The sequence below is a fragment of the Acipenser ruthenus genome, chromosome 4 (genome assembly GCF_902713425.1).
Source record: "Acipenser ruthenus chromosome 4, fAciRut3.2 maternal haplotype, whole genome shotgun sequence".
NCBI classification, from domain to species: Eukaryota; Metazoa; Chordata; class Actinopteri; order Acipenseriformes; family Acipenseridae; genus Acipenser; species Acipenser ruthenus.
Window position 1 is genome coordinate 71,876,869 of NC_081192.1, and position 13,589 is coordinate 71,890,457.

The 13,589-nt window shown below is 42.7% G+C and overlaps 1 protein-coding gene across 1 annotated transcript; it reads right to left on the reverse strand.

The window, feature by feature from the left end:
• Positions 1–9,210: 9,210 nt before the first annotated feature.
• Positions 9,211–13,278, reverse strand: LOC117399403 (antimicrobial peptide NK-lysin-like). The gene is made up of 5 exons (XM_033998522.2): positions 13,132–13,278; positions 12,676–12,743; positions 10,230–10,310; positions 9,898–10,071; positions 9,211–9,300 (listed from the first exon to the last, which is right to left on the reverse strand). The coding sequence occupies exons 1-5, from the start codon at positions 13,172–13,174 to the stop codon at positions 9,295–9,297; spliced, it is 372 nt and encodes a 123-aa protein (XP_033854413.1). The 5' UTR covers positions 13,175–13,278; the 3' UTR covers positions 9,211–9,294.
• Positions 13,279–13,589: the final 311 nt, after the last annotated feature.

The window sequence follows — 13,589 nt, forward strand, 5'->3', positions numbered from 1 at the left end:
CTCTCTCTCTCGAGGATTGTGGGATTGTGGGAGGAGCCAGGTGGTGAGTGGAGCGCGGGAGTTGTGATTCAGTAGAGTCTAAACTTTTGCAATTATTTATTTATATATATTTATATTTTTGTGTTTTATGTAATATTTGTTTGTTTGTTTATCTGACTATCGTAATAGTTTTAGTATATTTGTGAGTCGTTGTTGTTTGTGTAGCTGGTCGTAGATCAGCAGAAACGCCGATATGGCGTGTAGTTCAGGTGGAGGGGGGGTACTGACTCGCCGGCACGGCTGCCGCTGTGTGTCTGATATCGGGGTGTCGGTGGAGGAATGCCTGGTAGCGGTAGGAGAGGTTGTGGGCTTTAATAAAATAAAATCAGCATCAAGGATGAATAAAGCTCTAGTCATCTTTTTAACTGATGTAGATTTGGTAAATAAGCTCGTGGAGGAGGGGTTTAGTGTGCAGGGGTCTTTTATTGAAGTTTCACCTTTAGTAACACCCGTAACCAAAGTAATACTGTCTAATGTCCCTCCCTTCTTAAAAAACGAGTTACTGGAAAGAGAGTTATCAAGATACGGAAAATTAATGTATCCCATTAAAACGATTCCTCTGGGTTGTAAAAATCCCAGTGTAAAACATGTTTTGTCTTTTAGAAGACAGGCGTTCATTTTACAGCACGATCCTAATTTAACTATTGAAGTAGCGTGGAATTTTAATGTCGAGGGGACGAATTGTGTTGTTTTTGCCAGTTCCGATATAATGAGGTGTTTTAAATGTGGCGCTCAGGGACATCAAAGAAAGCAGTGTCCCAGAAACAGGGATCGGGCTGAAACAGAGCAGGATAATGGAGCTCCTGGCGGGGAGGAGGTCGGGGGCGATCGGGGAGAGCGGGAGGATGAGCAGCCCCCGGAGCCAGCAGAGCCCGGGTCAGCGGAGCTAGCAGAGCCCGGGTCAGCGGAGCCAGCAGAGCCCGGGTCAGCGGAGCCAGCAGAGCCCGGGTCAGCGGAGCCAGCAGAGCCCGGGTCAGCAGAATCAGCAGAGCCCGGGTTAGCAGAATCAGCAGAGCCCGGGACAGTAAAGCCTGGGTCAGCGGAGTCCGAGTCAGCGGTACCTGAAGCAGAGTCGATACAACTGAAAAGACACAGCCAAGCGAAAACAGCTTCGGGGCAAGAGGCTGGGCAAATTGATGAAGTGGTGGCGAAAAAAAAGAAAAAGAAAAACAAGCACTCTGAGGAAGGAGAGCCAAGGCAGGACTCTGGGTCTGTATCTGTGAGCAGCAGTGAGAAGACTCAGCCTCCCGGCGTGAAAGTTGCGGAGAGCGGAGGCGATCCACAACCGATGCCTGAGGAGGAACTGACGACTTCCCCGGAGGCTGTGCCACCTTTCCCTGAAGAAGGAGGCAGAAGCACAGATCTCCCCCAGTCTGGCTACAAGACAGGGGGCACTGAAGCTGAAGCTGTGGCTGTGGAGAGCAGCGAGGCCGCTGAAGAGGACGGGGCGGATGGCGAACAAGATGAGGGCATGTACGAGTCGGATGACGAGGGGCTCTCTGATTCCTCGTTAATCTCGGACGTCCCTGACAGCCAACCCGTCAGGAGAAAACTCTATACACTGCAGTACATTAACAACTTTCTCGACAGTACCAAAGGTAAGAGGGGAGTGGACATTAAAAGTTTTTTTCCCGATTTAAAATTGTTTTTACATTCTGCGCATATAGTCTCCAGGAAGTCAACGCTTGAGGAGCTAGATCAGCAGAAGAGGTACCGTTTAAAAAAAGTAGTGCAGACTGTTAAGAAAATGATGGTACGATCAAAAACTTTATTTTAAAATGGATTTTTTTAAAAAAAGGAACATTTTATTTTTTAGTGTTTGTTTTAACTTGATGGTCTTAAATATTTTATCCGCCATGGAAAAGTGTACTTTTATTTCTTTTAACGTTAATGGTTGTAGACAGTCTTTTAAAAGAGCACAGTTATTTGAATTTTTAAAGCAGAAAAGGGCTGGGGTTGTGATGGTGCAGGAGACGCATATTGAACAGGAGAGTGAGGCGGTCTGGCTGTCAGAGTGGGGCGGTCAGGGTGTGTTTAGTCACGGCTCCAGCACCAGCGCGGGAGTAGCGGTGCTTTTTAAATCAGACCTGCCTGTCAGTGTACAGCACGTAGAAGAGATTGAGAAGGGGCGGCTTTTAAAAGTAGAGACACAAATAGCTGGTTTTAACTTTACTTTTATAAATATTTATGCACCAAATACGGGAAGAGACAGAATTTTATTGTTTAACAAGTTGAAACAAACTATTTTAAAATGCAGTAATAATGACGTATTAGTGGTTGCGGGTGATTTTAACTGCACTATAGATTTTACTAAAGATAGGAATACTGAAGAGCCACATCCTCAATCCTCCGGAGAGCTGACTGCAGTTTTACAGTCCGGTGACCTGGTTGACGTATGGAGGTGTCTGCACCCTCAAGCCCGACAGTACACCTGGTCCCAGTCCCGTAACAACTATACATCTAGAGCACGACTGGATCAGTTTTATTCATTTCGTTGTCACCTCAATTTTTTTGTAGGGGCAAGCATTATTCCTAACAGTCTATCGGACCACCACTGCCTGTTAGTCAGTGTACTTATTCCAACCGAAGGACACAAATCTTCTTATTGGCATTTCAATATTCAATTATTAAAAGACTGTAAATTTGGAAAAGTTTTTAAAGAGTTTTGGAAAGTTTGGCAAAATCAAAAAAACAATTATCAAGATTTAAGGCAGTGGTGGGACATTGGGAAAAAGCAAATTCGAATTTTTTGTCAGCAGTACACCCTGGAGGCTACCAGGTCACTGGACAAGGCAGTCAGGGAGTTAGAGAGAGACATTCTAAACATAGAGAATAATGGGGATCTCTCTAATGAGCAAACCTTTCAAAAAATAAAAGAGAAAAGACATGTGTTGGGCAGCTTGCTGGAGGAGAAGGTGAAGGGGGCGTTGGTGCGTTCTCGCTTCGTGACGCTGAGGGACATGGATGCACCCACTTCCTTCTTCTTTGGCCTGGAGAAGAAGAGAGCATACAGCCAGCAGCTGAGGTGTGTGCGGACGCCCTGCGGCAGAGAACTACACAGCAGAGAGGAGATCAGTGAGGCGGCTGTGCAGTTCTACAAGCAGCTGTTCACAAAAGAACAGTGTGATCAAGATGACACAGAGACCCTGCTCCAGGATCTACCTAGCCTGAGCAAAGAGGAGCAGGGTGGACTGGACAAAGAGCTGACCTTTGAAGAACTGACCATTGCGATGACACAGCTCTCCAGCGGGAAGGCGCCTGGGATAGATGGCCTCCCCGCTGAGTTTTTCAAACATTTCTGGACAGTGATCGGGGAGGACTTCTTCCAGGTGCTGAAGGAAAGTCTGGAGAGAAAAGAACTGCCTCTCAGCTGCCGCAGGGCAGTGATCACACTGCTGCCTAAGAAAGGAGACCTCTGCCTTTTAAAGAACTGGAGACCAGTTTCGCTGTTATGTGCCGATTCGAAAATAATTTCCAAGTGTATCGCAAATAGGGTTAAGAAATGTATAGGTACTGTAATACATAGGGATCAAACATATTGTATCCCAGGAAGATCTATTTTTGATAACCTGTTTTTAATTAGAGATTTTTTAACCCTGAGTGAAACATGTCATTTTAATGTGGGATTGGTCTCCCTTGATCAGGAGAAGGCTTTTGATAGGGTCGACCACACCTACCTTGTGAAAGTCCTGAGAGCCTTCGGGTTTGGCCCTGTTTTTATTTCTTACATAGAGCTTTTATACTCAAATGTTTTTAGTGTCTTAAAGATTAATAACGGGTTGAGCAAACCTTTCTCGGTGAGCAGGGGCATTAGACAGGGCTGCTCTCTGTCTGGCATGCTGTATTCATTGTCTATAGAGCCACTGTTGCATCTTCTGAGGGGCAGGTTGTCTGGCTGGGCGGTGCCTGCCTCACCCGTCCCTGTCTCTGTGAAAGTATCAGCTTACGCTGATGATGTGAATGTGTTTGTGTGCAGTGATGGGGACGTCCAGGTCCTGGAGGAGAGCTTGGCAGTGTTTCAGAGAGCATCTTCAGCACGGATAAACTGGGAAAAATGCAACACCTTTCTGTCAGGCAGCTGGCAGGAGGGGGGTCCCCCCATGCTGCCTCAGGCCCTGCAGTGGGATCGGACTGGGATTAAGGTGCTGGGGGTGTTCTTTGGGACAGAGCTTTTCATGCAGAGGAATTGGGAGGGCCTGGTGGAGAAGGTGAAGGGGCGGCTGCTCAGCTGGCAGGGGCTGCTGGCTCAGCTGTCATTCAAGGGGAGGGTCCTGGTCATCAATAATTTGGTGGCCTCTATGTTATGGCACAAGCTGGTGTGCCTGGAACCTCCACGGGGAATGGTAGAGGAAATTCAGAGAGTACTGCTGGATTTCTTCTGGAGCGGGAGACATTGGTTGAGGCCGGCAGTCCTGTACCTCCCCACTGATGAAGGGGGGCAAGGCCTGGTCAGCATTGCCAGCAGGGTGGCAGCTTTCAGACTGCAGGCAGTGAAGAGGCTCCTGTACGCCGAGGAAGGGGCTCACTGGAGAGAGATAGCTTTTTATTTTCTAAGACGGGTAGGAGGAATGGGGTTAGATCGCAGCTTGTTTTTAATTGATTTCTCCAGGCTAGACAAGACAGGTCTCCCCTCTTTTTATGTGAATCTTTTTAAAGTGTGGCAGACAGTAAGAGTGGAGAGGGAGGAGGGGTCGGTGACAGGTCAGTCTCTACTGGAGGAACCCCTCTTCTTTAATCCCCTTTTTCCCATTCAGTTTTTTCAGTCGGGGGCACTGTGTACCAGTTTTGTCAGGGCTGGTGTAACCCGACTGGCTCACCTGATCGTGTCAGGGCCCCCCTGTTGGATCTCAGCAGCTCAGCTGGCTAGGCGGCTGGGCTGGCACTCGGAGAGGCTGGCTGAGAAGATGATTCATGAGTTGAAAAACTCTCTCTCACCAAAGCTCAAGGAGGCTTTGGGGGAGGGAATAGCTGGGGGGCCTGATCAGGGAGGGGACCCCTTTTTTCCCACAGTTTTTTTATCCCCAGGTTTAGGTGAGGAAGAGGGTAGGGATGGAGAGAGAATAAGGAATATGGAGGGAGTTAAAAATATAGCACTCCAAGAAGCAGAGGGGAAAAAACTATACAAGCTGCATGTTAAAACAGTCCAGTCCAGCCACCTAAAAGGGACTGTGGACACAAAATGGAGAAGTCATTTGCAGGTAGCAGAAGAGAGACAGCCAGTATGGAGGGTGCTGTATAAACTGCCTTTAAGCAAGAGAGCAGGGGACCTGCAGTGGAGGATCCTGCACTGTGCCGTATCTACCGGTAGGTTCCTCCACAGAGTGGACCCCAGCATCAGTGCTGAGTGCTGCTTCTGTGGGGAGGAGGAGACTGTGTTCCACACATTCACTGACTGTGTCAGGCTGGGGTCGCTCTTTCACCTCTTGCAGGGGCTCCTGCAGATCCTTGGGGTGTTTTTCAGCAAAGATACTTTTATTTTTGGGTTCCCCTATAGTTTTAAAAATAAGGATAGGTGTGTTTTGATTAATTTTATTTTAGGGCAGGCAAAATTGGCCATTTTAAAATCTAGGAAAAATAAGATTTTAGAGGCAGAGCTAGCAGATGCTGCCAGATTATTTCGTATTTTAGTTGTCAGCCGGGTAATGGTGGATTTTAACTATTTTAAAATGGTCAGTAACCTGGAGGGCTTTCAGGAGAGGTGGTGTGTGGGAGACGCCTTGTGCTCATTGAGTGAGGAGGGAGAGCTGCTGTTTAATTTCTAGTTTGAATTTTTTTTTGTTTTATTGTTTTTACAGTGTTTTTATCACTTTACTGTTTTTACAGGAAAACACTGTTTAGTTTTTTAATATTGGCTTTTTGTGTTTTATTTATATTTTATGATCCTTTTATTTGGTTAAAATCTGGTTTTAAAGGAGAACATGATGTTGTTTTTTAGGATTTTATGCTGATGCTCTGGGGAGGTTTCGGCTGTTCCCAGGAGCCAGCAAGTATCTTAATCGTGTTTTACCTTATTATTGTTATTGAATGGATTTTAATTGGAATGGTTTAATAAAGGATCTCAAAAGTCAAAAAGTCTCTCTCTCTCTCTCTCTCTCTCTCTCTCTCTCTCTCTCTCTCTCTCTCTCTCTCTCTCTCTCTCTCTCTCTCTCTCTCTCTCTCTCTCTCTCTCTCTCTCTCTCTCTCTCTCTCTCTCTCTCTCTCAAACACCTTGTACTCCTCTCTTTTCTGTGCTGTGACCCAGCCCTTTTATAGGTGGATGATTGTCTAATTCTGGGCAGGTGTGGCTACTACACCCGGGGTACCTTGCATTGTGGGAATTGTAGTGTGCTGTGGGTGGCCATTTTGTGACTTGTAGTCTCTTCCCTGCTGCCATTTTGTGATGGTAGAAAGTGCTGTCAAAACCTCAGTCCCGACGTATTTACCATCTATAACCACACCCTTTGCTTTATCACACACCCTCCCCCCCAACTCTGACTCCAGGAAAGGAGCGAGGGAAGCAATGAAAGCATGGACCCGAGAAAGTCCATCTGCGTTCCCCATATCCTTACCGGCTCTGTGTGTTAAAGTAAAGTGAAAAGGCTGGAAGCTGAGGAACCATCGCATCACCCGGGCATTTTTCTCTTTTGCATGATGCATCCAGGTGAGTGGGGCATGATCACTCACCAGGGTGAAAGACCTACCCAACAAATAATATTTCAAAGATTCGACTGCCCACTTTATCGCAAGGCACTCTTTCTCCACAATTGCATAATTCTTTTCTCTGTCTTCCAGCTTCCTGCTCAAAAACAAAACCAGGTATTCAACACCATCCACTTGTTGTGACAAAACTGCCCCTAGCCCAACCTTGGAAGCATCCGTTTGCACCATAAATTCCTTACCAAAATCTGGGACCACTAGAACAGGGTCACTACACAGCATCCCTTGTAAGGTCGTGAAAGCGTCCTCAGCACTTTCAGTCCACCGCACCATATTCGGCCCTCTACCCTTGGTCATGTCTGTTAGAGGAGCAGCTATCGTGGCAAAACCAGGGATAAATCTGCGATAGTACCCTGTAATACCCAGAAATGCCCTGACTTGTTTTTTATTAATTGGTTTTGGCCAGAAGTTCCTAAATGTTTAATTTTCAAAAGGCGACATAAGTCTGCCATTACCTTGGACATAAAAGGGGTTCCCTGGTCAGTGAGTATTTCCTTTGGGATGCCAACCAAGCTAAACATAAGCATAAGTTCCTTTGCAATTCCCTTAGATGCCATGGTCTGTAGCGGAACGGCTTCAGGATATCTCGTGGCATAATCAAGCACTACTAAAATGTATTGATGCCCCCTAGCAGACTTAGGTAGGGGTCCCACTAAATCCATTGCAATCCTTTCAAAAGGAATTTCTATTATAGGTAGGGGCGCTAGGGGATTTCGAAAGGCTGGTTTGGGGGCAGTGTGTTGGCATTCAGGACATGAATTACAATGGTTAGTAATATCAGCATGTACACCTGGCCAGTAAAACCTCCGTAACACCCTCTCTCGAGTCTTTTCCATGCCTAGATGGCCCCCTAAAATGTGACCGTGAGCCAAGTCCAATACTGTCCATTTAAAACTGGTGGACATCAACAACTGCTCTATCACGTCTACCCCCAACTTATCAACCCGATACAGTAAATCATTTTTCATCATGAAGTAGGGAAAACCTACTGGCATGTTATCACTCTGAACAGGGTTCCCGTTAATCATTTTTACGTTTTCCCGTGCGTGATACAGTGTGGGGTCTTGGACTTGTGCCGTTCCGAAATTAGTGGGGAGTAGTTGGTTGGTCTCTTGTTAAGCCTGCAGCGTCTCCTGGTGCATACGCACTGTCTCTTGGTGCGCCACCTGCTGCGTCCTAGTTGCTTCAACAAGAGCTTGCATGAGAGCCTCCATTTTGTTCTTTCTTTTTTTTTTTTTATTTTTTTTTTTAAATTTAGTCGTTGCCAATCAGTTTTTATTATTTTCTCCCCAATTTGAAATGCCCAATTATTTTTAGGCTCAGCTTACCGCTACCACCCCTGCGCTGACTCGGGAGGGGCGAAGATGAACACACGCTGTCCTCCGAAGCGTGTGCCGTCAGCTGCCCGCTTCTTTACACTCTGCAGACTCACCATGCAGCCGCCTCAGAGCTACAGCGTCGGAGGACAACGCAGCTCTGGGCAGCTTACAGGCGAGCCCGCAGGCGCCCGGCTAGACTACAGGGGTCGCTGGTGCGTGGTGAGCCGAGGACACCCTGGCCGACCTAACCCGCCCTCCCCCCGGACGACGCTCGGCCAATTGAGCGCCGCCCCCTCGGAGCTCCCGTCCACGGTTGGCTGTGGAATAGCCTGGATTCGAACCGGCAACATCCAGGCTATAGAGCGCATCCTGCACTCTAGCGAGTGCTTTTACTGGATGCGCCACTCGGCAGCCCCTATTTTGTTCTTTCTTTTAGCTTTCTTTATACTGGGGATGTGGTTGTCAAGCTTACCCACATTCTCCACCACATGTAACAAATACACTCAACTGTAGTATATTTTTACTCTGTTCCTACTCCTCCGTGAGATCTACAGTAACCACAAGACTGTCAGTTTGATTTAACAGGGCGGTGCCTGTATTTTTATTGGACAATCCAAAGCCTTAGGTGATAATCAATATAGGGTTCAAGCACAGTTCAGGTTCTCATACAATCCAGGTTAATCCGCCAGAAGAGCGGTCAAAAACAGTCCAAGTCATACACAGTATTTTAATCGTCTTGTTTTCTTTTTAGTTTTAAATCAGTAACTTGTACTCCTCTCTTTTCCGTGCTGTGACCCAGCCCTTTTATAGGTGGATGATTGTCTAATTTTGGGCAGGTGTGGCTACTACACTCTGGGCATCTTGCATTATGGGAATTGTAGTGTGCTGTGGGTGGCCATTTTGTGTCTTGTAGTCCTTTCCCTGCTGCCATTTCGTGATGGTAGAAAATGCTGTCAAAACCTTAGCCCTGACGTATTTACCATCTATATGCACACACTTTGCTTTATCACTATATATATTACATTGTTTTATTGATAAATTATGATACATTATGAAAAGTACAGCCTGTTTACTGCCACAGAAACAGATATTTCATGAAAATGTTAAAAGTGTATTGTTAACCCTCTCCAGACAAAGAAAAACAACACACAGTAGGTGAATTTTGCAAGCTTTATTGAATCAAAAGTGCCCTGTATGTGAGGACTCCAGGCTCGGACCGTCTACATTTCCTGTAAGTAAATCAAATCTGAAAGAAAAAAAACAACATGGAAATAAATACATGTCAGTTGTTTCTGTGGAGAATAAATACAATCTGTGATTCCTCCGTTGGAAGTAAGATCATCTAATTTCCTTCCAGGAATTTAATTTATGAATATATAATGCGGGATCAGCAGCGCTACTAACACTTGTCAAGCAACTGCATCAGACTGGTGTATAGCGTATTCATGCAACTTAAATAAGTGCGGTCAACATGCATTGAAACCATGTGACTGTCATTCACAATCTTAAAAAACTGGAGTTATTTTGATAGTGTGAACAGGGTGTTAACTCTTTTTGACCACTAAATTAAGTTTGCTGCAAATGACAAATACTATATCACTTAGATTTTATTTTATATTTGAATGGGGGAAAAAAACTTGCAGTGATGAATAAATTGTGTCGTGTCTAATTCTCTATTTAAATTTTACCCCTCATAACTAGCAAATGTTAAGATGAGAGACCCTGACTTCCAAATAAGCTTTGATTGGTTAACACCAGTCACAGACTGCACAGACTACTTTATTTTACTTTTTATCAGACATCATTTCACTTTTATTTTTCGATACAAAATGTTGTAATGTACCTCTTGTAGGATTCCCTTGCACATTCCAATGTCTCTACAAATTTGTGTTGGGTCCGACTTCTTCTTAAATTCCTCAACAAGTTTCTCAGTATACTTGGACACAAATTTCTTGCATGTAGATTGAAAAAAAATAATCTTGCTGCACACAATGTGCAGCTGATTAATAAGGTCATCCTACGGGTGGAGGAAAAAAAAAATATTTAAGTTTAAACCAAGTATAAAAAATATATTTAAATACTAATTAAAATGGGGTTGGTAAACATGTGTATAATTTAGCAAAAAAACAAACTATGGGTCACAGGTCAGTAGGAAAGGACGGGTGGGGGGGTTACCTTATTGGCATCATCAGGTATGAGTTTCTCCACTTTTTTCACAACCATGGTGCACACCTTACACTGAATACCCAGTTCTACCTGTAATATAGCAGCAGGTTTATTTATCAACATGACAGTTTACCAGAGCATTTTTGCATTTTTACCATGCTTTTCCTATGGTTATAGTAAGCATTTTGTTCATCCTGGTTTGCCATGTTTATTAATATGATTTACTGTACGTCGGTGGTCTTACAATGCTTACCTGTGCTATACAATAATAATAATAATAATAATTTATTTCTTAGCAGACGCCCTTATCCAGGGCGACTTACAAGATATCACATTATTTTTACATACAATTACCCATTTATACAGTTGGGTTTTTACTGGAGCAATCTAGGTAAAGTACCTTGCTTAAGGGTACAGCAGCAGTGTCCCCACGGGGATTGAACCCATGACCCTCCGGTCAAGAGTCCAGAGCCCTAACCACTACTCCACACTGCTGCCCTATACAATGCTTTCACTATGATGTATTACACTTTGCTAAGCATTTACTGTGGTAAACTTTTATAAGAGGGGCTGGGAGAAAAAGCAAACAGTGATAATCTGTTTGAGGTACACAAATCACTCAATTCTTTTTATCAGTATAAACCCTCAGCAGCGATAATTGAGCTCACATGGAAAGTGGAAAGGCGTACAAATTCACCCACCATACATAAACACGGTTAACTTATGATTTGAAGCACAAGAACGACACAAAACTGGTTTATATTGGTATACACTATATTGAATAGAGGTTGTTTTGAAGTGCCAAGTATTTTTTTATATTTTATTTATTTATTTACACACATAGGGCTCTATGTATAATTGATTTACTTTCGCATCTTGGGCTGTATTTTGCCCTGTGGGCAAACTGCCCACTCCATAGGAAATTAATTAGAATGCAGTTTGCTCACAGTAAAAATCGGGCCCCTTGACTTTTGTAAGTTTTCGTGACTTCGTAGACCTTCCCGTGATATTCATTTTCACTCCTGACAACTGAAATACGACGAAAAGGATTTACTTGCGTAGCCTACTGTATGTATTTCCGTTTTTGGGGACCCTTTCTTTTAGATCTACGTTTTGTCTGTTGCTTAGTGTCCCAGTGAATACATTTTGTTAGTTATTTCTTTCCGTGTTTCTTAATGTTTGGCTCTGCAAAGTGTGAAATAATATTTTCTGAATTTTCTTTTCCATTTCACTAACAGGTCAGTTTCGTCTTTGTGGAAATTTGTTTTTCATTTTCTTTTTGGCCGGTGCCATATTGCATCAAGGTCGGAGTCTGTAGAAGCCATAGCTCCATCCTATTATATTTGCCTACTACTGTATAATATTTTTTCTTGTCGTTACTGCATCTTGTAAAGCGCTTTGTGATGGTGGTCCACTATGAAAGGCGCTATATAAAATAGACTGATTGATTGATTTGCCTACTTTCTGTTCACTAGTATACCACTCATTTATCTTTGCAAGAAGGAAGTTCTAAATCTTCGTTTTAGGCATTGCGAATCTATTTATAATGATATGCAAATTACAATCTCTCCTGTATAATAAGCAGTCATTTAACAGTGTTAGTAAATTTGCGGCGATATTACGGTAGCTGTTCACGAAAAACAGCTGTTTAGTACATCGCACGCAGAAATTCTACGAAGGACGGAGGCTAGGAATTCACAGTATTTACAAATATTAGTACATAGAGCGTGTGGTAGCCTATAAGGTATATGAAAAACACACCGGTTTTGCTCCTAGAAGACATACAGTACTGGAAACTAATGTATTATACACATAGATGCACATTCATGAAAATGACTATTGGCTAAACAAATACATACATTCTACATCTCCCTCAGCTCTCCCACAACACTAAACAATCTCTGCTGCCAGTGAGCAGGAGCTGTGATTGTGGTAGAATATGTGAAAAATGTATATTTTTTGTAACCCTCGCAAGGTGAAAAGGGGTGCAAATACACCCCCTCCTATTTGACCTAGGTGGGGGTACATTTACATTCCTTGCCACAGACAAAGGGATAAGTCACCTTTGTAAGGCTCTGCTATTAATATAGAGTAGGGCTGTGCAGATACTCACATTTTCTAAGTAACCACCTTTAAGATGTTTTGTCAGCAGGTATTAGATTAAACCAAAATAAACCTGTTAAATTTGTTCATTTTACGATAAAAACTGCCTTTCTACACAAAGAGCGATTTAAGAGAGAATTGTTTAGCCTCAATATTCTACCAGTGTTGTTGATAATAATCAAAGGTTAAATTTTGCGCAGGACTACAATCCCAGGATTCAATTTCAGTCAGAAATTTCAAAGTCAAAAAACTTTTGAGCTCTTTTGAGTTACAGAGCGATTTATGGCTCAGTAGACCCGTACTGTAAATATATATATAATAAAAAAATAAAGTTGAAAGCAACATTTCTTACCTGCTTGTAAAAATAGACGTCTTCATCATCAAGAGTATCATTTGGGATCAGACCAGAATCGGCAAATGCTGCAGACAACAAAAAATTAAAAAATACACTTGAAGTGTGAGTGAGCACAGTGCACCCAGTAACTACCGTGGACCCCTTGTATAAAGCTGATAATGTAAAACATGGTGAAAGCATAGTAAACTGTTGAAAAGACTTGAAACCAGCACACTTTCCTGCATGCTTCATATAAATAATATTAAATATAATTTAAAACGTTTTACTCCGTAATTATGCACTTTAACTTGAATAAATTTTCTTAAGTAGTTTCAAGATATCAGTACAAAGAAAATATTGAAAATATTGAAAAAAATAAATAAAATAAAAAAGTTAAAGTATTTTGCTATATATATATATATATATATATATATATATATATATATATATATATATATATATATATATTCTTACCTGAGGAGAGGAGGAGAACTGAGACAAAAATAAGAAAAGCCATTATGGGTCTTTCAGATTGAAGTTCAAATGTGACAGCAGTCAACAATTTATACCATGAGGGACACCACTAATCGTCATAGAATATCAGCACAATCATTGGTGTCATAGATAGAATTGTATATTTCTGTATATAGTGTTGGAGGTGTTTGCATTGCAGTGGTAGCTGATCTGGCTTATAAAAAACCACAAGTATCTATTTTGGCTCTTTTGTGGTGATCTGTACTTGACTGTCAAACAGTGGGGGTTGGGGGTCTTTGTTCTGAGAAGTTGTGGTCTAAGAAAAAAAAAAAAGAACTGAATGCAAACTTGTTCATGGAGGGAGATAGATAACTTTAGAGTAACAATTTAATATATGTTTGATTGTTATTTTGCACACTGATATATATATATATATATATATATATATATATATATAT

Excerpts from the sequence above, each read along its gene's own strand:
- LOC117399403 (XM_033998522.2), bottom strand. The coding sequence starts at position 13,174 with ATGGCTTTTCTTATTTTTGTCTCAGTTCTCCTCCTCTCCTCAG. Across the intron at positions 12,744-13,131 it reads AGTTCTCCTCCTCTCCTCAG|CATTTGCCGATTCTGGTCTG; the intron begins GTAAGAATATAT and ends TGTTGTCTGCAG. Across the intron at positions 10,072-10,229 it reads TACCTGATGATGCCAATAAG|GATGACCTTATTAATCAGCT; the intron begins GTAACCCCCCCA and ends CTCCACCCGTAG.